General features: G+C 34.6%; 1 protein-coding gene across 10 annotated transcripts in view; it reads left to right on the top strand.

The window, feature by feature from the left end:
* Positions 1-25,437, top strand: part of ORC4 (origin recognition complex subunit 4) — an 87,145-nt gene that overhangs the window by 42,302 nt on the left and 19,406 nt on the right. For 7 of the 10 annotated variants that reach the window (XM_054679026.2, XM_001159493.8, XM_054679025.2 and 4 more), the window contains 6 exons: positions 4,194-4,267; positions 6,647-6,723; positions 7,340-7,430; positions 21,288-21,363; positions 21,771-21,856; positions 24,753-24,801. In XM_054679026.2, coding sequence (XP_054535001.1) covers positions 4,211-4,267; positions 6,647-6,723; positions 7,340-7,430; positions 21,288-21,363; positions 21,771-21,856; positions 24,753-24,801 — 436 coding nt within the window. In that variant the 5' untranslated portion in view covers positions 4,194-4,210. Of the gene's footprint in view, positions 1-4,193; positions 4,268-6,646; positions 6,724-7,339; positions 7,431-18,734; positions 21,364-21,770; positions 21,857-24,752; positions 24,802-25,437 lie in introns of those variants that run through there. The other 3 variants (XM_003309256.6, XM_009443437.5, XM_063790494.1) reach the window with 2 other exon arrangements.

Raw genomic sequence — 25,437 nt, 5'->3', positions numbered from 1 at the left:
ACATATTTTGGATTTTAACCTGTTAGCAGATGTAAGATTTGCAAATATTTTCACTTATTCTGAAGATTGTCTCTTCACTCTGTTGATTGAAGCTTTTTAGTTTTATGTCTTTTCATTATTCTTGCTTGTGCTTTTGGAGTCATATCCCAAAAAAATCTTTGCCGAGTCCAGTGTCAAAAAGCTTTCCCCCTGTGTTTTCTTCCCCTGTGTTTCAGGTCTTATGTTTGTCTTTAATCCATTTTTAGTTGATCTTTGTATATGGTGTGCAATAAGGGTTCAATTTCATTCTTCTGCCTGTGGATATCCAGTTTTCCTAACACCATTTCTTGAAGAGACTGTCCTTTCTCCGTTGTGTGTTCTTGGCACTTTTGTTGAACATAAGTCAACTGTAAAAGTATGGATTTATTTCTCGACTCTGTATTCTGGGGTCTGTATGTTTGTTTTTATGCCAGAACCATGTTGTTTTGAATTATCTTAGTTTTGCACTAGGTATTGAAATCAGGTAGTCTGATACCTCCAGCATTGTTCTTTAGCTCATGATTGTCTTAGCTATTAAATGTCTCTGTGGGTCCATATGAATTTTAGGATTTTTTTCTATTTCTATGAAAAATGTCATTAGAATTTTGATATGGATTACTTTGAACCTTCACTTCCAGTAGTAGGGACATTTTAATAACATTGATTCTTTCAGTCCATGAACATGGAGTATATTTCCATTTATTTGTGTCTTCACTTTCTTTCATCAATATTGTATAGTTTTCAATGACAGACCTTTCCCCTCTTTTGTTACATTTCTTTCTAATTTGTTTTTGATGCTATTGTAATTAGGACTGGTTTTTAATTTTATCAAATAGTTATTAGTGTGGAGAAATCTTATTGATTTTTTATGTTGATTTTGTATCCTGCCACTTTACTGTATGTATTAGTACTAACAGTTTTTTGGTAGAGTCTTAAGGATTTTCTCTATATAAAGTTATGTTATCTGCAAACAGACCATTTAACTTTCTCTTTCTTGATTTGGATGCCTTTTATTTATTTTTTCTTACCTAATTCCTCTGGCTAGGACTTGCAGTACTATATTGAATATAAATGGCCAAAGTGGGCATTCTTGTCATGTTCTTGATCTTAGAGGGAAAGCTTCCAACTTTTTACCTTTGGGGTGTGATGTTAGCTGTGAGTTTGTTATATATGGCCTTTATTGTGTTGAAGTATATTCCTTTTATACCTAATATATTGACAGTTTTTAATCCTGAAGGAATATTGAATTCTGTTAGAAGCTTTTTCTGTATCTGTTGAGTCAGTCATGTGATTTTTGTCCTTCATTCTGTTAATGCATTATATCACATTTATAGATTTACATATGTTGAACCGTCTTTGCATTCCAAAGATAAATCCCACTTGATCATGGTAATTGATCTAATGTACTGTTGAATTAGATTTGCCAGTATTTGTTGAGGATTTTTGCACCTATATTCATCAAGGATATTGGCCTGCTACCGAAACTGTTCACCAAGAGGCCTGGGAAAATTCATGCACACTGGTACCTCTGAAAATAAGTCCACCGTCCTCAGTCCCAACTGCGGACCCTGATAAGACACTTTAACTTGGCTGTGGTCTGAGATCAGTTCAAGACCCACAAGAAGACAAAACTGTCTGAATCCCTGGGTCAAGCTTTCTGAACTTGGTCCTGCATTAGATACTGAAACAGCCCTGAAGCTCAGCTCCTGCCACTGTTGGTTGCAGCCTGAGAGCAACCCTGCCTGCACAAGGAACTGCTAGGAGACTCACCTGTCTGTGCCATCAGTACAGACTTGCCAATCTCTGTCCCATAGCATATGCTGAAAAAGCTCTGAATCGGGGATCCAGCTCCACTCAGCCACAGTCTTACAGAAATCCTGCACAGAAATCCTCCTGTAGTCAGGAGATACATCCTTCTGTGTCCTCAGGACAGGCAGGCAGATTTCAGTCCCACAGCAGGTCCTGAAACAACCCTGAATCTTGGCATAAGCCCCTCTCAGCTGTGGTCAGAGAGCAGTTCTGCCTACCCAGCATCCTGGAGGGAGATGGGGCTGTCCATAGCCCTGCAAACAGGCCACCTGACCTAGGTCCCTCATCAGTCCCTGAAACACCCCTGAAAAGTGGCTCCAGCCCCTCTCAGTACAGCAGGCCCGCTAACCTAAGGACCTGAAGGGAGACATGCAGGTTTGTGACACCTTAGGCCTGAAGACCTAAGGCTTGACTGTAGGCCCTGAAGCAACCCTGTAGCTTAGTTCCAGCCCCACTCAGCTGTGGACTAGGGCAGTACTGCCTGTTAAGGAATCTACTCAGTGATCCAGTAGGAGCCCTCCCAGGTTCCCAGAGAAAGCCAAACCATCCACACACCTGGTAACAGGTCTTTTCTCTGCATATCTTCATCCGCTGTACAGACCGAGGTCCTAGAAAAAGTCCAGTCCGCCAAGGGACCAGATAGGGTTCATATCCTGCTACAGCCCCTGGTAACAAGGTCCTATCAGGAGGACAGGGCCCTTTCCAAGTCTGAAGCCTGGACCACAGTTGGGGAATCTGTCACGTGAATGAAGATCTGCCCTCCAATTGACTTTTCCAGGTCTTGGGCCCCACTGGGGTTTCACAGACACCTGCCTGAATCTCAAGGCTAACACAAAGACCGTTTTGTCCGTGGGTGGCTGTGAAATTATTATTGCTATTTGGGGACACAAGCTGAAGGGCCTCCTATTTCATCTTGCTGCTATCATTCTCGCATTATTATAATGTTAATCATTGGTGATTTGATGATAAGTCAGCTTTTTTTGAGTTTTATGAGTTCTGGCAGTAAAAAAGTTCCAAAATGTCTTTCACTGAGCTAAATTCAGGGTGTTAGCAAAGCTGTGTTCCTTCTGGAGATGAGATGAGACCAGAATACACTTTTTTTAAAAAGTGGTTAACTTGGTTGGATCCAAATCCTGGCTCTTCCATTTATATACTGTTTGGTTTTGGTCAACATACTTAGCCTATCTCTGTCTTCTAACCTTAAAAGAGGATTATAATAGTAGTTATTCCACATGATAGTTTTGAGGATTAGATGAGTTGATAAATGCAAAGCATTTGTAACAGTTCCTGATACCTAAGTAAGCACTGCTTAAGCTGTTACTGTCTATCTGTTAAAATTTACTCCTATAGGAAATCAGTGCTAAGAAAATTAGGTCTTTTAGTCAAAGGTCTTTTAGTCATTTGTCTATGAGTATGGTACACTTGAGGAGAATTTTACAAAAAAATATAATTTTTTCATTAATTTTTTTTTCATTCTAGTTATTCATTGCCAGCTTTGTTTTGGGCATTATGCTACAATGCTTGGAATATAAAAAATCTCAATTTGGAAACACTAGCAATTAAACAGACAATTTTGTTTAAAATAATTCAATAATAAAGCAAAATACAGGCACTTATGAGTGTTTAAGGAAGAGGCATTTAACCTAGTCTGTAATGATTATTTGTGTATTGTTGGTGAGTGGAGCAAGAAAGGGAAGGTTTTCTATAAGGGATGATCCTGTGGGATGGATGGGTGGGAGAATCATAAAGGAAGCATGTAAGTTAAAAAAAGAAAAAGGAAGAAAGGGAAGGTGAATAGAAGATTTAATCGAAAGGGAGGAGTAGCTGTAAGAACCACATACAGGCCTGGAGGTATTGTAGGTTCAGTTCCAGACCATTGCAGTGAAGCAAATATCACAATAAAGTGAATCACCCAAAACTTTTCTCAGTGCATATAAAATTTATATTTACAGTATACTAGTCTACTAAGTGTGCAGTAGTAGCATGTCTAAAAAATGTACATACCTTAATTTGAAAATACCTTATTGCTAAAAAATGCTGACACACAAAATGGGGACATGGTGTTTGAAAAATGGTGCCTATCGACTTGTTGGACACAGAGTTGCTACAAACCTTCAGTTTACTTTTTAAAAAAAATGCACCATCTGCAAAGCACAGTAAAACAAAGTGTGCCTAAAGTGTGGTATGAGAGTGTTGAATCAGCCTGTACTTGGACAAAATGAAGCCATCGAAGATTTTGAAGGTCTTAGGGTTTGAGCATTTTTTACTTTTAAAAACTTGTATTTATTTTAATTCTAGAACAGTAAATTCTTAAGTAATCTCTTTAAGTCACTACATTTATAATATTTATGCCAATTTTTTTAAAGGATTTGAATTTGTTGAAATGAGCAGTCGTAAATCAAAGAGTAACAGCTTAATTCACACAGAGTGCCTTTCACAGGTTAGTATGTATTTTCATTAATCTCAAGATATTTTACCCTGTAAAGCTGTTCAGAGAAATAGTTATCTTCTTAACCTGAATTTTCCCTTTAGCATTTAGGAAGAATCACTCTTTCTAACCTTAAGGAGATATCAGTACGAGACCTTAAGGAGATGCCAGCACAAGGTCATAAGAACAATCATCTGGAAGCAAAATTTTCCAAACTCTGTCAAAATTAAATGTGGACCAACAGATTTTGTTGTTATGATTGTTCTCTGCCCTTTTTGTCGTTCATATATTTTTTTAATATTAGTGTTTTATACTGTAATTTAATTTTATCCTTATTAAGTCTGGGTAGTCAGAATTCTAGCTTTTACTTTTTTCTTTCCAATCTAGATGCCTTTTTTTTTTCCCCTTTTCTTGCCTAATTGCCCTGGCTTGAACTTTCTTTAAAATGTTGAATAGGATTGGGAAGAATGGACATTCTTGTCTATGTTTTCATCTTAGAGAAACAGCAGCATTCAGTCTTTCACTGTTATATATGATGTTAACTGTAGGATTTTTTTGTAGATGCCCTTTATTAAGTTGAGGAAGTTCCGTTACGTTTCCTCATCTGTTGAGTGTTTTTATAATGAATGTTATAAGAAGTGTATATTGTATTCCAAGTGCTGAGCATCTATCTGTATGTCTCTTCCTTAAGAAGCTTATAGATTAGTAGGGAAATGAGCATGGTATTTCTACCCTGGCATTTGTATTTATCTAGCTTGACCTGAACTCCATGTAGTTTTTAAATAAAAATTAAGTGTTACGGGTATTCTTTTATACGACTTGGCTTTCTTTTTGAAGGAAGTAGTTTAACTCTATTTCTAAAAAAATTTTTAACTGAAATATGCTTTACATACCTTTGTATGTAAAGTGCACGAATCCTCCATGTACAGCTGACTTAATATCAATACATGTGTATACCTATTTAACTTCTATGCCAGATCACTTTGGGATTTGTGAACCTTCTGACTAGTCACTGTAGCTTTATCTAGCTTATATTTTATACCCCGTTACTGCCTCTAAGATATTTTAATGAGGTTTTCTGGGTTTTTGTTTTGTTTTGTTTTGTTTTTAAGGAAAGGATTGAGTTTTTTCTTTTGATCTCATCTAGGTAGAGGAATACACATTATGATTAGTTGAGGCATATATATGTTCTTTTATGTATTTTTACAGATATTAGCTATTACCTGTACAAAGCCTATTTGTGTTACAAATAATTGCCTTTTTTAAACCTTTTTTTTTTTTGAGACCAAGTCTTGCTCTGTTGCCCCAGCTGGAGTGCGGTGGTGCAGTCTTGGCTTACTGCAACCTCTGCCTCCTGGGTTCAAGCAATTCTCCTGCCTCAGCCTCCCAAGTAGCTGGTATTACAGGTGTCCACCACCATGTCTGGATAATTTTTGAATTTTTATTAGAGAAGGGATTTCAACCATGTTGGCCAGGCTGGTCTTGAACTCCTAACCTCAAGCGATCCGCCCATCTCGACCTCCCAAAGTGTTGGGATTACAGACGTGAGCCACAGCGGCCAGCCCCCTTTTTTAATCTTTAAAACAGGCCTGCCATAAGATGTTATTGTCCCTATTTTATAGATAAAGAAATTAAAATTTAGAACAGACTTAACCTTTTAAAATTCATATAATAGACTCTTCTGGAGCCAATGTCCTTACTCTTTAACTTCCTCGATAATGAACAAGTATGTATTGTTTTGTCCCTAATGAATCATTTTCTTTGCTTTGCCTCTGTACATGGAACAAGAACTCAGATTTACTTCTTTGGTACATGAAGGATTAGTTCCATGCTGTCAGTCTAGGAGAAGCAAATATTCTTGGAGCCTTTTTATTCCAGTTCATGGGGCCAAATCTGAGATAGCACCCTCAGGTTGTTGCCCTTGAAAGACCTCTGTATTAGCTGCAGATCCAAAAAAGGAACGACTTTAATGGTCCATCTTTTTAAAGAGTATGGTCGATTATCTGACATAATTTTTCATGACTAAGTCTAAGGCCTTTGTTCTAAGATGAACTCAAAATATAGCTGCTTACAAGAATTTTTTTCTTAACTCGTTCACATGCATTACAATGGCCCTTAAGTTGCTAATATAGCTAAAGTCAGTGATTCTCCCTCTTGTTGAAACCTTCACAACTAAATTCTCATTCTTCCTATGGGACTTGAGATAGATAAGAAATCCATTAATTTTTTAACGTATGAAAATGGTGCCAGAACTCTAGAGGATAAGAATTTAGGGAGGGTTGAATTGATTCATTAATACCTAATTCTGACTATTGTAAATGTGCTTTCTTATTAATTTTTTATATCATGTGTAATATTTTTATTTATATTTATTCACTTTATTTTCATCAGGTACAAAGAATTTTACGTGAAAGATTTTGTCGTCAGAGTCCACATAGTAACCTATTTGGAGTGCAAGTACAATACAAGTAAGTCTAGCTGTCCTCTTGACTGTTATGGACCTACTTACAGATGCCTTCCAGGTTTTGCAAAAATTATTGTACAAATTTGATATTAAATAAAGCTAACAAACACTTATAGAAATAAAAAATTTTGCTTTGTGAATAGAAACACCACATAGCATGAAGCAGGAGCAGATACAAATATTTCCATAATGCGATAGCACTTTAACTTTCAATTTTGTTTTGCTTCTGTTATCTGATACTGTGGAGAGAATTCTAGCCATCTTGCCCTTAATACCCAGCAGCCAGCTATGGAGTAAAAGTCCAGAGTATTAGTAGGAAAAGAGATTTGAATCCAAGGGTCCCGAGAGTTGCCACTATTGTCCCTTGTCCCCTACGATCGTATAAATCAATATATTCCAATCTGACTACGTTTTCACCTGAAGATTTCAGAGAATCAATACTGCCCTACTATTTCTTTTGTATTTTTCTATTTAGGACCATTCAGAAGCTAGGCCAAGTACCCAGAGGGAGAGAAGAGAGGAAATTTCTGTGCATATTCAAATATGCCTTTTAAAAACTACAACATAACAAAGTATTCCAGCTTCATTTTTAAAATTTTGTCCTATTTATATCATTTTAGACACTTAAGTGAGCTGCTGAAAAGAACTGCTCTCCATGGAGAGAGTAACTCTGTCCTTATTATCGGACCCCGAGGATCAGGAAAAACTATGGTAAAAGCTGTTGATTTCTGGTGTTTGTTGGCATGTGATGATTCTTATTTTATATAAGAATAAATAAATTCATATATAAATCTTATTTTATGTAATACTGAAAATACTTTTCATTATTTTGTAATGTTTTACTTTTTTGTTTTTTTCTTTTTTAATCACAGAAGACATGTAAAACTTTATAAACTTAGGGTGGTATATTTGAGTGTAGCAGACCTTTTTCCCCCTTATTTGTCCTCCTAGTGAAAAATTGTCAATTGATGTTTGTTCCAACATGGTCTTTTGTCCTTAAAGAAGTAGAGATTTGCAGTGGAAAAAGAAAATAGCATTTATTGAGCATGTACTATGTGTCTTTTTATTGTGTTCTCTCATTTATTCTTTACATCAACACTGCAAGGTAGGGTTTTTCCCTTTGTTATAGGTTAGGGAACTATCATATCATGCATTCTTTTTATTTTTCCTACATCATTACTATTTGTTTAACCCTAACTTACACAGTTTTTCAGTGCATGCTCACATCTTATATCATTCTTGTCTCCTTTTGCTCTTTATCATATTTGCTTAGTTACCTCAAAAAGATATTCTTACTTATTTCCCTTTACTCTTTTCTTTGATATCCTTTATGCAATATAGGAGACAAATTATGGGTGTTAACTTTTGAAAGTAATTAATTTCAATGCTAAGTAGTCTGTGTAAAATCTGTTCTCATGTATTATATACAATAAATTTCAATTTTTGACCAATGTACTTTAAAAAAATGGATGAGAAGCAAAATTTTTTTTAACATTTAAGCAATGTATATTGAAATTACATTATTAAGATGAGTACGTTAGGATTTTACTGTTATCACATCTGAAGTATTGTTTAGTATAAATTGAGAATTTAGATCTAGGTAATTTCTTTCAATATTTCACAAATTTTCACATTTATATATAATTATATTTACAGTAATTTTTTAGTTTCAAATCTATGTTTAATTTGTTTTAGTCCTCATACTCAGCTTCTATAATCACTATTTCTTCATTCTTGAGTTTTTTATTATGGTTTTTCTTTGCATTTGAATTCACTGTTATTTTGGGTAGTTTTCACAAGAGAGCTATGCGAAATGTTTTTAAATTTCAAATTTTTAAATTTTTAAATTTAAGAAACTTTTTATTTTAACCATTCTAATAGGTATATATTGGTGTCTCATTGTTTGTACTTGTAATTCTCTAATGACATATGCTGTTGAGCATCTTTTCATACACTTCTTTTTCATCTGTATATGTTTGGTGAGGTGTCTTATGCCCATTTTTAATTTGGGTTATTTGTTTTCTTATTGATAGGTTTTAGGAGTCCTTTATATTTCTGATTTTCAGTTTTGTTTTGCAAGTATTTTCTTACAGTCTGTGGCTTTTCTTTTCATACTATTAATATTATTTCATAATATTAAAAGAATATTATTCTTTTCATACTATTAATAATAACATTGTCTTTGGCAGAACAGAAGATTTCGTTTATTTATTTATTTTTGAGATGGGATGTTGCCATGTCTTTTCATACTATTAACTGTATCTTTGGTAGAGTAGTTTTTATTTATTTATTTTACTTACTTACTTACTTACAAGGATAGGGTCTTGCTCTTTCACCCAGGCCGGAGTGCAGTGGCATGATCACAGCTCACTGTAGCCTTGGCCTCTTGTGCTCAAGCAGTCCTCCCACCTCAGCCTCCTGAGTACATGGGACTGCAAGCATGCACCATCACACCTGGCTAATTTTTTTTTTTTAATTTTGTGTAGAGACGAGGTCTCCCCATGTTTCCCAGGCTGGTCCTGAACTCCTGAGCTCAAGCAATCCTGCCTTAGCTTTCCAAAGTGCTGGGATTACAGACATGAGCCACTGTGCCCAACTGAAGTCTTTGATCTTAATAATCTAATTTGTCAGTTTTTTCTATCATGTATTATGATTTTGGTATTGTATCTGAAGCTTCATCACCAAACCGAAGGTCATCTAGATTTTTTCCTATGTATCGTCTACAAGCTTTATAGTTTTGCATTTTATACATAGGTCTGTGATTCATTTTGAGTTTATTTTTGTGAAAGATGTAAGATCTGTGTTTAGATTCGTTTTTTTTTCTTTTTTTTTTTTTTGCAAATGAATGCCCAATTGGAGAAAGATTATCTTTTATCCATTGAATTGCCTTTGCTTCTTTGTCAAAGATCAGTTGACTATGTTTATGTGGGTCTATTTTTAGGTTCTCTTTCTATTCCCTTGCTTTGTCTGTTCTTTTGCCAATATCACATTGTTTTGATTACTGTAGATTTTTAGTGAGTCTTTAAGGTAAGTACTGTAAGTCTTCTGACCTTGTTCTTCTGCAGTATTGTGTTGGCTGTCTGCATACTTTGCCTTTTCTTATTAACTTTAGAATCACTTTGTACATATCCAGAAAATTCTGGGAATCTTTGTGAATTGCTAGATTTTGAGTTAAATTTATACATCACAATAGGAAGAATGGACATCTTAACTATATTTAGTCTTCCCGTTCTTGGAGTATCTATTTATTTAAGACTTTTGTCAGTTTTTGTAGTTTTCTTAATAAAGATCTTATACATGTTTCGTTAGATTTATACCTAATTTTTCATTTTTTTGGTGCTAGTGCGAATAGTACTGTGTTTTTAATTTCCTTTTCTAAGTCTTCATTGCTAGTAGATAGCTAAACACTTGGCTTTTCTATATTTGCTTGTATTCTGCAACCTTGCTATAATTGCTTCTCAATTCCATTAGTTTTTTTGTCAGTTCTTTGAGATTTTTTTACTTAGACAGTTATGTTATCTATCAACAAAGACAGTTTTAATTATTCCTTCCCTATCTCCATACTTCTATTCCTTTTCTTCTTTTATTGCGTTAGTTATTCATAGACTATGTCTAACAGTTAATCATAAAATTCACTAATACTCTGCATACTGATTTAGTATAAATTTAGAGGGTATTGTTCACTAAAGAATAATATTCTTTTATTTTTGAATATTCTTTCATTTTTTTCTTATGATTAGAAAAAATGAATATCCAATATTAGAATATTCAGTTTTTAAATCTTTGTTTTCATTTTTCCATGTCTACCATCTTTTTCATGTTTTTTCCCCCTCTCTCAGCATTCTGTCATATGGCCAATGTGATTTTCTTTACTGCCAGTGCTGTCATTTGCTTCTTCTAATCTGATATTGCATTTCAGTTTTCTAAGAATCTTTTCTTCTTGTCTAAGTCTGGCTTAAATAGCTCAAAACATTTATTTCATAAAATAGACATTTTAAGTAGTAATTAACCTTTTTATACTTTATTTTTAAATTGACTCATAATAATTATACACTTTCATGGGATATATAGTGATGTTTTGATGCATATAGTGTATAGTGATCAAATCAGAATAATTAGCATATCAATCATCTCAAACATTTATCATTTATTTATGTGGGGAACATCCAGTATCCTTCTAGCTATTGGAAAATATTATTGTTAATTATAGTCATCCTATAGTTACAGAAAAATGATAGTACAACACTGTAACTTACTCCTCCTATCTTGCTGTAATTTTGTGTTCATTATTGAATCTCTCACTATCCCTCCTTTCCTCCTACCCTTCCTACCCTATCCTCTCTTCTACTTTTGACTTCTGTAAGATTTACTTTTCTTGGCTTCCATAGATGAGTGAAAACGCATGGTGTTTAACTTTCTTTTCCTGGCTTATTTCATTTAATATAACTTCTTCCAGTTCCATCTATGTTGCTGTGAATGACAGAATTTCATTTCTTTTTTTAATGGCTGAACAGTATTCCATTGTGTGTATATACACATATTCTTTATCCATTCATCTGTTGTTGGACAACTAGGTTGATCCATATCATGGCTATTGTGAATAGTACAACAATAAATACGGGGTGCAGATGTCTCTCTGATGTAATGATTTCTGTTCCTTTATATAAATTCTCAGTAGTGTGATTGCTGGACCATATGGTAGTTCTATTTGTAGTGGTTTTTGGGGAACCTTTGTACTGTTTTCAATATTGGCTAGTTTACATTCCCACCAATGGTGTATAAAAGTTCCTTTTTTTTTGCATCTTCACCAGCATTTATTATTTTTTGTTTTTCTGAAAATAGACATCCTAACTGGAATGAGATGATACCTCACTGTGGTTTCTATTTGCATTTCCCTGATGATTGATGACGTTAAGCATTTCTTCATGTATTCGTTGGCTATGTGTATGTCCTTTCAGAAATGTCTGTTCAGATAATTTGCCTGTTTTTTAAGCAAATTGGTTTTTTGCTTTTGAGATACTGGAGTTCCTTGTGTAATCTGGATATGAATCCCTATGAGATGAATACTTTGCAGATATTTTCATTTATTCTGTAGATTGTCTTTTCATGCTGTTGATTGTTTCCCTTGCTATGCAGAAGCTTTTGAGTTTGATGTTAGCAGATTTGTCTATTTTTTTATGTTGTCTGTGATTTGCAGTTTTTATTCATAAGATATTTTCCTAGACTAGTGTCCTGAAGTATTACCCCTATGTTTTCTTCTAGTAGTTTTATAGTTTCAGGTCCTAACATTGAGGTCTTTGATCTATTATGAAATGATTTTTGTACAGGATGAGAGATGGGAATCTAGTTTAATTCTTCTGCATATCCAGTTTTCTCAGCACCATTTATTGAAGAAATTGCCCTTTCCCTAATGAGTGAGTGTTCTTGGCCTTTGTAAAAATCAGTTGGCTGTTGATAAGCAGATTAATTTCTGGGTTCTCTATTCTGTTCTATTGGTCTACATGTCTGTTTTTATGCCAGTACCATGCTGTTTTGGTTACTACAGCTTTGTAGTATATTTGAAGTAAGGCAGTATGTTGACTCCAGCCTTATTCCTTGTGCTCAAGATTGCTTTAGCGATTTGGCATCTTTTGTTGTTTCATATGAATTTTAGGATTTTTTTTCTATCTCTGTGAAGAATATCATTGGTGTTATGATAGGAATATCATTGAAACTGTAGATTGCTTCTGGTAATATAGTAATTTTAACAGTATTCATTCTTTCTATCATGTGAGTATGGGTGTCTTTTCATTTGTGTGTATCCTCCTCAATTTCTTTCTTCAGTGCTTTGTAGTTTTCCTTGTACAAAACTGTACCTTTCACCTCCTTAATTGAATTTATTCCTCAGTAATTACGTTTTTTTGGTAGCTCTTATAAATGGGATTGCCTTCTTGATTTTTTTTTTCCGGGTAGTTTGTTGTTAGTATATACAAACAGTACTGGTTATTGTATATTGATTTTGTAGCCTTCAACTTTACTGAAATTCTAAGAGTGTTTTGGTAGAGTCTTTAGGTTTTTCTATATATAAGATTATGTCATCTGCAAAAAGGAATGAATTGACTTCTTCCTTTCCCATTGCTTTGGCTTGAACATCTAGTACTATATTGAATAAGAATGGAGAGAGTGAATATCCTTGTATTGTTCCAGTTCTTACAGGAGAAACTTTTAGTTTTTCCCCATTCGGTGTGATGTTGGTTTTGGGTTTGTCATATATGGCCTTTACTGTGTTGTGGTGTTTTTTTTCTATACCTTTTTGACAGTTTCTATCATGAAGGGATGTTGAATTTTATCACGTGTTTTTTTCTGCATCCATTGAGATGATATAGTTTCTGGCCTCCATTCTATTGATGTGGTGTATGATGTTTATTGATTTGCGTATATTAAACCATCCTTGCATCCCTGGGATAAATCCCACTTGATCATGGCGAATGATCTTTTTGCATTCAGCTTACTAATACTTTATTGAAGACTTTTGCATCTATATTCATCAGAGATATTGACCTGTAGTTTTTGTTGCTGTTTTGTCCTTGTCTAGTTTTGATGTCAGGGTTATGCTGGCCTCATAGAACGAATTAGGAAGAATTTTCTCTGCTCGAATTTTTTGGAATAGTTTTAGAAGAATTGGCATTAATTCCTTAAGGGTTTAGTAGAATTCAGCAGCGAAGCCATCCAGTACCGGATTTTCCTTTGTTGGAAGACTTTTTATTCCTGATTCTACCTCATTATTTGTTATTGGTCTCTCCAGGTTTTCTGTTTCTTCTTGCTTCAATATTGAAAGGTTGTATGTGTCCAGGAACTTAACCATTTCCTTTAGGTTTTGTAATTTATTGATGTATAGTTCTTCATAGTAGTCCCTAATGATCCTTTTTATTTCTGTGATATTCAGTTTGATGTCTCCTTTTTCTTTTCTCATTTATTTATTTTGGTCTTTCTTAGTCTAGCTAAGCAACTTTTGTTTCAGTGATTTTTTGTAGTATTGTTTTAGTCTCAATTTTGTTTATTCCTTCTCTGATATTTATTTCCTTTGACTAATTTGGGGTTTGGTTTGTTCTTTTCTAGCTCTTTGGAATACATTGTTAGATTTTTTTAATTTAAAATTTTTCTAATTTTTTGGATTGCATTGTTAGATTATTTGAAATTTTTCTAGTTTTTTGGTGTAGGCATATATTGATATAAACTTGCCTCTTAATTCTGCTTTTGCTGTGTTCCTTAAGTTTTAGTAAGTTGTGTTTCTATTTTCTTTTGTTTCTAGGAATCTGTAATATTCTTAATTTCTTTTGCCCATTGTTTAGGGGCATGTTGTCTAATTTCCATATTTTTGTATAGTTTTTAATGTTCCTGTCATTATTATTACTTTTTAAAAAAAATATAGACCAGGTCTCCCTATTTTGCCCAGGCTGGTCTCAAACTCCTGGGCTCAAGGGATCCTCCCACCTTGGCCTCTCAAAGTGTTGGGGTTACAGGTGTGAGCCACCACACCTAGCCAGTTCTTTTTATTATCGATATCTAGTTTTATTCCATTGTGGCCAGATCAGATACTTGATAGGATTTTGCTTTTTTTAAAAAAATGTTTTAAGACTTCTGTTGTGTCCTAACATGAGGTCAGTCTTGGAGAATCTTCTGTGTGCTGATGAGAAGAATGTACATTCTGCAGTTGTTGGGTGAAATGTTCTATAGATGTATTTTAGGTCCATTTGGTCTATGGTGAAGTTCAAATTCAATCTCTCTTTGCTGATTTTCTGTCTAAATTATCTGTCCAATGCTGAGAATAGGGTATTGAAGTTCCTATTATTTTATTGCAATTTATCTCTCTTTAGATCTAATAATACTTACTTTATACATCTGAGTGTTTCAGTGTTGGGTACGTTTATATGTACAACTGTTATATTCTGTTGTTGAATTGATCCTTTTATTATTATATAATGTTCTTTGTTTTTACAACTTTCTTATCACTTTTATTTTCCATTTTCGTAGGATATCTTTTTCATACCTTTAAGTCTGTGTGTCTATACAGGTGAGGTGAGTTTCTTGTAGCAGCATATAATTTTTTTTTTTTATCTGTTCTGTATTTTTTAAATGGGAAACTTAATTGGTTTATATTCAAGATTATTATTGATAAGTGAGGACTTACCCTGTCATTTTAGTGATTGTTTTCTGGTTGTTTCATATATCCTTTGTTTCTTACTTCCTCTCATTTATTTTTCCAGTTGGGTGCTTCTCTGTAGTGATAAGGCTTGATCCTTTCTCTTTCTCCTTTATGTATCCGCACTACCAGTGAGTTTTATAGTTTCCCCTGTTTTCATGATGGTGGTCATCATCTTTGCATTTGTGGATGTTAGACTCCCTTGAACATTTCTTGTAGGTCTGGTCTAGTGATGACGGATTGCTTTAGTTTTTGCTTGTCTGTGAAAGATTTTATTTCTCCTTTATTTCTGAAGCTGCTGGGTATTATATTCTTAGCTGACAGTTCTTTCATTCTGAGCTTTGATTGTATCATCCCATTCCCCTCTGTCCTGTCAGGTTTCTCTTAAGAAATCTGCTGTTGTATATTCTGACAATCAGCTAAAATGTAAACAAGAAGGATGAAAGATGTATTAAAATATCATTTTAAAAAATGATAGTTTAAAATTTTTAATTAAAAAAAAGAAATCTGCTATAAAGAAGAAGAAATCTACTGTTAGTCTAATAGGGATTCCCTTATAGTGACTTGACACTTTACTTTTGCTGCTTTAATTATTTGTCTGTGACTTTTAACAATTTGACTATAATATGCCTCAGAGAAGACCTTCTGTTTGTGTTGAGTCTGTTTGGAGTTTTGAGCTTCCTTTGGATGTCCATTCCTCTCTCAAGAACTGGGAAGTTTTCAACTATGGTTTTATTAAATATGTTTTTCTCACCTTTTCCTTCTTTTCTCCTCCTGAAAGTACAATAATACAAATATTTGTTCACTTATTGAAGTCTTATAAATCCTGCAGACTTTCTTCATTCTATTTTTTTTCTTGTCTGCCTATGTTATTTCAAACAATTTGTCTTCAATTTAAGAAATGCTTACGCTTGATGTAGTCTGTTATTGAAGGTCTCAGTTGTATTTTCTATTTCATTCATTAACTTCTTCAGCTGTAGGATTTCTGTTTGTTTTTTGATGGTATCTCTGTTAATTTCTTATTCGAATCACAAGTTGTTTTTCTGATTTTGTTCAATTTTCTATCTGTATTCTTTTGAATTTCACTGAGTGTTGTCAAGATTATTATTTTAAATTCTTCTGGCATTTTCTGTATTTCTTTATGATTCTTGTCTGTTACTAGAGGAATTATTGTTTTCCTTTGGAAGTGTCATGTTTTCTTGCTTTTTTATGTTTAATGTGTCCCTATGTTGATTGATATGCCTCAGGTAGAAAAGTAAAATTGTCTGTTCCAATCTTACAGAATTGATCTCGTAAGGAAGTACTGATTTGTGTGAATGTGTCTCGAGGTGTCAGTTTGATGTGGTTCATTGGCCTTGGTTCTAGTTGGATACAGTAGTGTGGTCTTTGTGTAGTTTTTTCAGCTGTAATCCACACTAGTGTCATTTACAAGTGTCTCAGTAGCCTAGGCTGAGAGTCGTTTGTGGTGGCAGTTGTACAGCTTTGCAAGGGGTGGGTTTGCTGGGCTGATTCTCAGTTTGGGGGCATATGCATGCATATGGTGGGTCAATCACCTTGGGATCTGACACACTGGCAGATGGGGCTATTAATGTGGCCAGGAGCATAGTCATGTGGTTGCTTAGCCAGTCTTGGTGAATGTTTGCCAGGAACAACTCACTGGTTTGTTTCTCAGGCCCAGGAGATGCCTGGGATCCAGGTGCAAGGCTGCTTGATCCCAACAGAGGTGTAGGGATACAGTTCCTCGACTGGCTTAGGGCCGTATCTGCTGAGGGGTTCCACAGGATTGTTTCTCAGGTTTAGGATGCAGGCACAAGGCTATTCAGCTGGCTTATGGGCATGCCCACTAGAGGCATCCTGTGAGGCTGTTTCTCAGGCCTGTGACACTGCTGCTTGGCTGGCCTGGGAACTTTTCTGCAGCAGATGGCCCACTGGACCATTTTGTAGACCTGGGAAGTAGGAGCAGGGTTGCTCGACTGGCCCAAAAGAGTGTCTGCCAGAGGCAACCCTCAGGGCTGATTTGTAGGCCTAAGGTGTAATGCTGCTCAGCCAGCTAGGGTAATGTGTCTGTTAGGGGCAGTTGGCAAGTGTACTTCTCAGGTTAGCGACGTGGGCACATGATTGCTTGGCTGGTCCTGGGGCATATCTGATGGAGTTATAGGGAGGCTGTGCTGTTTGTCAGGTTTGGGAGGTGAGCACAAGACTGCTTGGCAGGCTCAAGAATGGCCTGAAGGGCTACTTCTCAGGCCTAGTATGTGTTCACAGGGATGCTTGGCCACCCTGTGGGAGGTGTATTCACCATGGGTGGCCCATAGGGCTGTTTCTCAGGTACAGGTCATGGCTCATGGCTGCTCGGCTGGGCTGGGGGCATGCCTGCCAGGGGTAACCTTCTGGGCTATTTTTCAGGCTCTGATTGTGGGCACAGGACCACTGGGCAAGCTAGGGGTATGTCTGCGGGAGGGAGGGGTGCACGGTATTGTGGGGCTGTTTCTCAGGTTCTGAGTGTGGGTGCATAGCCGCTCTGCCAGTGCAAGGGGTGTATCAGCTGCTTGGATGCTCGGGGGCCTCTCCTTCTTGGGAGAGAGCCCCACCCTGGTTTGGTCACCTCAAGTGAGAGTTTGCCCTGGGTGGGACTGCCAGATTGGTCCTCTGGCTGGACGTGTGGCAGCAAGGGGTTGGTTTCCTTGCTGTGTAGGACCAGAGTCATAACCAATTATAGGCTCAGTCTCTGTGCAGCTAGAGTTGTGGTGTTCAGCCACCCATGTGGGCTTGGTGGAATGAAGATGGACCCCTAGTACTGGAAAGGTGCAGTGACTACTGGCCCACAGAGCAGGGCGCACAACAGAGGTGGCTCTGGCCTCAATGGTGCCATGCTGCAGCAGGGCAGGTTGGCCTACAGGTGGGTGAGGGTTGGAGAGTGTATACCTTATTCTCATGATCTGGAGCAATGCAACTGCTTGAATTCCCAGCAGCTGTCCACCTTGACTTAGGGCTTGCTAGGACTATGGGATTCTCCCGTGGTAAGGACTGTAGGTGTTTGTGATGGCGGTGAGGACTGGTGGGGATCTTCTGCTTACCTTTTCCCCAAAACGGGAAGTCCCTCCTGACTACGGGAAGATTTGATCAGGGTGCAGGAGATGTAGCTGCAGAGGCCAGGTGCCTACACACTACCCTCCTGGATTTTCAGTCACTACACGTTTCCCCTTCCCTGCTGTACTCCAGTACTCTCCCTTCAACACGCCAGTCAAATCTTAGCTGTTCATTCATTGCTGTGGTCCTTTCTTGTTGGGAGTACGAGCACCAGGAGTCTCTAATCAACCATCTTGCTTAATATTTTAAATCTGAACTTAATCTTTTTAATCTGCTTGTTGTTCCCTTCCACGTTATAGCACCTTTTCATAAACCCCTATAGGTTTAATCAATGTACTAAAATTTAAAGGCAAAAGCATTAAGTCATAGTATTTATCAGTTAATAAAATGGATCAGTTATTCTTGGCCAGACTGACAGTTTATCTACTTTTTGCTTTTTAAACCAGAGCCCTATTGTGGTGCCTTGCAGTCATTTATTTTCACTATAGTGGAATCTGGAAGAGTCCCTTGCATGGCATTCCATTTTGATATAGTTTCATATATTCCTGATGTACTCTGATGCTGGCAGATTGAAGAGATGAGCATTGTTTGACTTGTGCTACTTTTGTAATTTGTTGTATGTGTGGGAGTATCCTGAGAGAAAATATAGATTGAATAAATTGTCAGATATAATTTATTTTTAGACAATAACTCTCGATAGTATAATTTTTTTCTTTTTCTTTTCTTTTCTTTTTTTTCTTTGACAGAGTCTCACTCTGTTGCCCAGGCTGGAGTGCAGTGGCACGATCTAGACTCACTGCAACCTCTGCCTCGCGGGCTCAAGCGATCCTCCCACATTTGCCTCCTGAGTAGCTGGGACAGGCATGTGCCACCACACCCAGCTAAGTTTTTTATGTTTAGTAGAGATGGGGTTTCACCATGTTTACCAGGTTGGTCTGGAACCGCTGGGCTCAAGTGATCCACCCACCTTGGCCTCCCAAAGTGCTGGGATTACAGGCATGAGCCACTGTGCCTAGCCTCATTAGTATAATTATATAAATTCAAATTTTAAAACATAAGACTACAGTCTTATGTTTGTTTGTTTTAACCCCTAATCCTAACCCTAAGATTATAGTATATTTAAAACACTATACTTGGCCAAACTGTCTGAAATACAAAAATGCTAACTCTACAGTTAATTGAAAAAGGCAATAGTGTGGCTTATAATATTACAAGCATTTTATTTAAAAAAAATTGATATGGCTTCAAGTGACAGATTGACCCCTAGAAAATACCTTTTTTTGTTTTAAGAGACAGGCTCTCTGTCACCCATGCTGGAGCCCAGCGGCTCAATCATAGCTCACTAAAGCCTCAACCTCCTGGGCTCAGGCAGTCCTCCTGCCTCTGCCTCTCAAAGCACTCAGATTACAGGTGTGACCCACTGTACCGACCCTTAGAAAACGCTCTTACACATGGAATTTACTGTAGACAAATTTGCTAGATGGTTAAATAGGATATTTCTCCTAGTTGCATATTGGTGAAACCTGTGTTTATTATAATATTTGGGAATAGTATAATAGTTGGTGAGCATAAAAATTACTGGATGTTGGGAGGTCTAAGAAAATTATCTTGGTATGTTTGTAAAATTAAATTTTAGGCACAAAGAATGTGGAAAGGAGATGACCAAATTTGGTTATGTTGGTTAGTGTGATATTAATAACCAACTAAATATTTTTAGTGTATAATGTAGTTTAAATATTTGAAATGATAACATATTCAAGAAAAAAGCTAACTTAAATGGTCGATTGCATAAACAATAAATTTTAGCAATACCCAGATTAGAACTAACATTATTTGAAGACTCACTTGCTAATATATTTATCATTTCAAACCATACACACAACCCATAAAATATTAGTGGGCTGATCCAAGCAAAGCATAAGTTGGTGTTTAAAGTAAGTTGAGTGGAAAGAAAGCTATAAATCTGTTACAACTCTCCTTATGCATATATAAAATGGAAGGTATTATTAAAATCCCCATTCCTTTTAGCAAAGGATTTGAAATGGTTTTGAATAATTCATCAAAACATAAAACATTGTATGAATTAAAACAAAATCATAACCTAGGAAAAAATATATTCAGCAAAATATCAAGAGATGGAAGAAAGAAAATACCATGGATTGCTTAAAAAAAAAATTTTTTTTTGCTGAAAGCACTGTTTTGAGAGACCAACTCTGTATCATCTAGGGATGTACTCTTATTATAGTGTCTGACCTGATCCAGAGGTGAAGAAGTACCTCTATGCAGTCCTTTAATGTTACTTCTCATTAAATGTCACTTCTCATTAAATGTCACTTCTCAGTTGGGCTATTACTGGTAGTATGACAGGTGATATCTTGAGATTGTCTCCTTTTCAGAGGACCTGGAATTCCCTATGCTTTAAAAACCATGCAGGTATACAGGAAATTTTTTTTATTTTTGTTGTCTTGTTATGAAACATATGTAATTTAAAATGAGGATCATATTTGCTTTTTTCTTTTTAGATAAGGTGTTGCAATGACAAATAGGTAGCATATTGCAAATACAAATAGTATTTTGTTTTGGAAAATAGTTTACCAGTTGTCCCAGTGCCTTCGTTGAGTAATACTTTTTGTCCTAAGTTTTGATGCCATCTCTATTAATATTTTGTGTATAAAACTGCTTTTCCCAGTTCACTTATTTATGATAGTACCTATATTTTAATATTGGAAGGAACAGTCCATCTTTACTCTTTAAATAGGTTTTTGGCTTTTCTTAATTACATTCATTTTCAAATTCTTTAAAAAAAAGAATGCATTGGTAATATGAAGAGATATATGATATCACAGTACAAGAGCAATACAATGTTATTTAAAAAAGTATGCTTCATAGAAACCTTTAATTCAATAGGCTTTTAACTGATTACAATGATATTTAGTAGAGTAATTGTCAGAGAGATGCGTAATGTACTAACTGAGACATGAAGTTTATAAGGGCCATGTCACATGTTTAATGTGACATGTAGAGAAATATTTATTTTAAAACTTGGTTGTTTCTAAATTTGTATTAAAAGTTCGCGTAGGTGATTGAGAGAATATTGTATCAGTCCTGGCTCTTGTTTCTTAAAAAAGTCAGATATGAGATGTTCTAGTTAAACCTTTTATCTGTAAAGAATTTGAAAACTTACTTGTTAAAGAGGTCAATTTATTTATATTCTGTTCTTACCGCTTGTAGTTTAAAAACGAATATGGACTTATTTTTATCTTTTACCTATTATTATTTCATAAACTTTTCATATTTAGTTAATAAATCATGCTTTGAAAGAACTCATGGAAATAGAAGAAGTGAGTGAAAATGTATTACAAGTTCACTTAAATGGTAAGTATGCCATTATTTTGCCATTGGAGATTATGTAAACTTTGTGGGGGTTTTATATGACTTGTATATTTCAAATCCATTTTAATAGTTAGATTTTGAAAACTAGATCCATGTTTTACTTAGCACACCATATGCAGTATTTTTAGAAATTAAAATAATAATACTGAAGGAGCCGCAGAAGGACTCTGGTTTTTGTGGTTTTTTTGGTTTTTTTTTTTTTAATCATTCTAATCCCAAGGAGGATTGTTTTTTGATTCTACAGAATGTCTTTATTGCTAAGTTTTAAGAAGAAAGTGATATGAACTCACAGGCTTTGACTGGGAAGATTTACTTAACTGGAAAACAACCTGCTGTATCAAATACATGTTTCATTTTAATTAAATACTTTTAAATGGACTTTATTTTAGGACTGCTGCAGATCAATGACAAAATCGCCCTAAAGGAAATCACAAGGCAGTTAAATCTGGAAAATGTAGTTGGAGATAAAGTTTTTGTAAGTATCATTTCAGTTATTTTATTAAATAGACTTTTAAGGTAATGTCTTTATACCATGTATATTTTTATATTTCTGGAAGGGTAGGGAGAGGTTCAGAAATTCTTAATTGAAATATATGAGATTCTTTCATAAAAATGTGTAATGTATAGGATACATTTAGTCATTAAGTCTACAATACTTGGATTTTTCCATAGTAGGTTATACTAGCTGTAAAATAGCTAAGAAACCCAAGTTTATGTAGATATTCTGAGTTTATTTCATTTTCTGTAAGGTGAATACTTTGATTCTGTATCTCTGGAGATAGATTAACACATTTTTAAAAATACCATGCTCCAGCAGCCTATTTCTACTTTTTTGAGACTTGAGTAGCCTGTGTATAGTAGAAAATGTGCTAAATTTGAGGCTGCAATAGGTGGGTTTCAGTCATGCCTTACAACCCTTTGACTACCTGATAATCTTGAGCTAACAAGTATCTCTAAATTCAGATTCTTTACATGTTAATTGGGCGTTATTTTATTATCCATACTTCACAGGATTATTTTGAAGAAGAAAGAAAACATTACACATCATTTAACTTAAAAAATAATTTGCTGGATGGTAATGTGCTGTACAAATGTCAGTTATTCTGTTTTCAGAAATTTATTCATACTTCATTATCATATCATCTTATAGTCTCAGGGCAGTGAACAACATCAGTAAAAGAAACTGACTTGAAATGTTTTGAAACTTGTATTAAACTTTTACCTTTCACCTAATATATAGGGCCTAAGGAAAACATGATAATTTAATTTTGCACCTACCTGAATTTTCATGATGAAATTACCTAGCCTCATACTGCTTATGCAGTTGGAGTGGATTATACACATTCCAACTTCATTTTCTGGTTACTGGTGACCATGCAGTGGCATCGCTCTAATTTCTGAACTGTGTGCTTTGTGCTGCAATGACACCGCCATAGTTGTGTAAGACTCCTAGCATTTATGAGTTTCTTTCTTTAATAATCAATCTATAAAATTATTAATTATATAATTATATACTCTATAAAATTATTAATTATATAATTATATAATCTATGTAATTCTATAATAGGTTATATCTATATAATTATCTAATAGATTATATATAATTATAGTTTTATATATAATTATAGAGTATTATATAATCTAAATTATTAATATAATATATTAATCTATAAAAATATTAATATAAAATGCTAATCTAATCTAAAAGATTGAGTAAATTTGTCCCTTCCAAAGTCTGTAGGTCTTTGAAGTGCAGTTTCAAAATGCCCCATCTATAAATCTAATATTCTACCTCCTGTTTAGAATGTGATGTTGAAGCTAGTGGCCTATACTGAGCCAAAGACAGTTCTTGTTAAGTATGCTCAGTTTGGCTTTTGGTTCCCAGTTGATCTGGATAGGTGTTTCTGACATTTTAAAATGTTACATATTCATATTGGTTTTATGTGAAATAATAAAAAGGACAATTTTTTATCATTCTGTTCTAATCTTCGCTATTATTATCATATATAGAGATTATTAGTTAAGTTGTACCCAAAAATGTTTTGGCTGTGTTCCAAGTAAGCATAGCCAAACATGATATGATATACATAAATTCTTCAATATACTCTTGAATAGAGAAATACTGCTATAGAAATTAATAGTTTAATTCCTTCATTATATAAATTTGGCTTCTGCTCAGAGAGCATAATTAGGTTGCCGAAGGTCATAAAATGGCAGAGCCTGGACATTATAAGAACCTAAGTCACTTAATTCAACCCACAGCTTTTCTGGTTTGATATAAGCAGACATATATATGTATATTATACATGCACAAATACGTATTTATAGAAGCATATACTTAGTATCAGATGTAATAATCTTCTAAGCAAAAAGCCTGAAAGACAAGCTACCTTTGAGTAACTGACCACTGATTTCCCAACAGATTGTCTCTTTGAGGATTTGTTATATTACGGTAAATTATGGATAATACCTCTTGGTCTGCCTGCCTTGGAAATAGCATAACAACATCACAATATGTGAAAGTTTTAAAACCTTTATGCTATTTTTATGTTAGATCTCTCAACTGGAGAATGAATAAGTGTGTTTCTTTTCTCCTTTATATCTCCTCAAATTTAAAGTTGGCTGTTTCTTTTAGTTATGAACTCTGAATGAAGTAAAAGTTAATAATTTTAATGAAACAAATATTTTAATGGGGCTTCTACCCACAATCTGGAGCACCTGGATAATGCATCTACTACACTAAGTTTCATCAAGAATATTTAATTGTATCCAAAAATGTTTTGGCTATATTCCAAGTAAACATAGCCAAACATGATATGATATACATAAATTCTTCAGTATACTCTTGAATAGACAAACACTGTTATAGTATCTAATGTTTCAAAAAAGCCTTTTCTTTTTGTTTCTCATTTAAATTCATGGTTATTTCTTTACCGGTACAAATTAGAGACTTGCAAGACCCCATTGTGTTTGAAGACACAAAGTAGAATCCATTTCTAGGTCTCAAACTATATTTAGAATATGGCAGTTCTACAAAACTACCTTCAAATAAATTTAACATTCTTTCAGATTTTTTCCGGAAAATATAAAATTTCTTACTTTTCTTTTTCTTCTTTGACCGTTTTATCCTCAAGTTCTAAAATATAAAATTTCAAAGATGACATTGTAATTGCCATTTTCAGTGCTGTGCCATCTTTGCTTAAGTATTTAAGTTTTAGATAGGAAGTATAGAGACACTCAGCAGAGTCTGGGCAATGATTCTAATAACTAGAAGTTATACAGTGTTTATATAAAATTTGAGAATCAGACAGCCATCTTTTGTTCTTTATTTCACTAAACTTTTAATCATTTTATCTCATTTTGTTGTTCAGGGAAGCTTTGCTGAAAACCTTTCATTTCTTCTGGAAGCTTTAAAAAAAGGTAAATATTAACATATTCAGCCGTTTCAGAAGATCTGTTTTAACTTTATTTTTTCCCTGATTATAAAGGTAATACAAGCTTTTGCCAAAAAAAAAGCTCTCACAAAATACAGAAACATTAAAAAGAATACAATGTTCACTGTATTCCCACCACTATAACAGTGATTATCTCAATTAGCATTTGGTTTCTTATCTTTATTCAATGATATACTGATCTTTATATCAGTATATTATTGATAGAGATAAATGTGACTTTTTACAACAATAAAATTATTTTACCTATTTTGTAATCAGCAGATTTTGATCTGCATCATCATTTTTATGGTTCTTGTTTTATAAGGTGCTATTTATTAATCACCAATTATGGGCTTTTGTTTCTAATTTTTTATAATTAAGAAGAGATACTTAGATGATCATCCAGATATTTCCTGGGATAAATTTCTGTGGGTAGAATTCTGGGTTAAAAGGCACCATCTTTAACATTTAAAAACTACCCTAAAGGTTTAATTTGTAAAAATATTTGATATCTTTTTCTTCACAACCTCAAAAACAATTATTATTTTTATGTTTGCCCATATAATAGAAAAACTTTCAGCTCTTAGTTTAATTTGAATAATTTTGTTCTTTAATTTGCATA

This window comes from Pan troglodytes, chromosome 13 (assembly GCF_028858775.2).
Source record: "Pan troglodytes isolate AG18354 chromosome 13, NHGRI_mPanTro3-v2.0_pri, whole genome shotgun sequence".
Lineage (NCBI taxonomy): Eukaryota > Metazoa > Chordata > Mammalia > Primates > Hominidae > Pan > Pan troglodytes.
The sequence above is the reverse complement of the archived record's forward strand: the minus strand, read 5'-3'. Positions and strand labels throughout refer to the sequence as shown.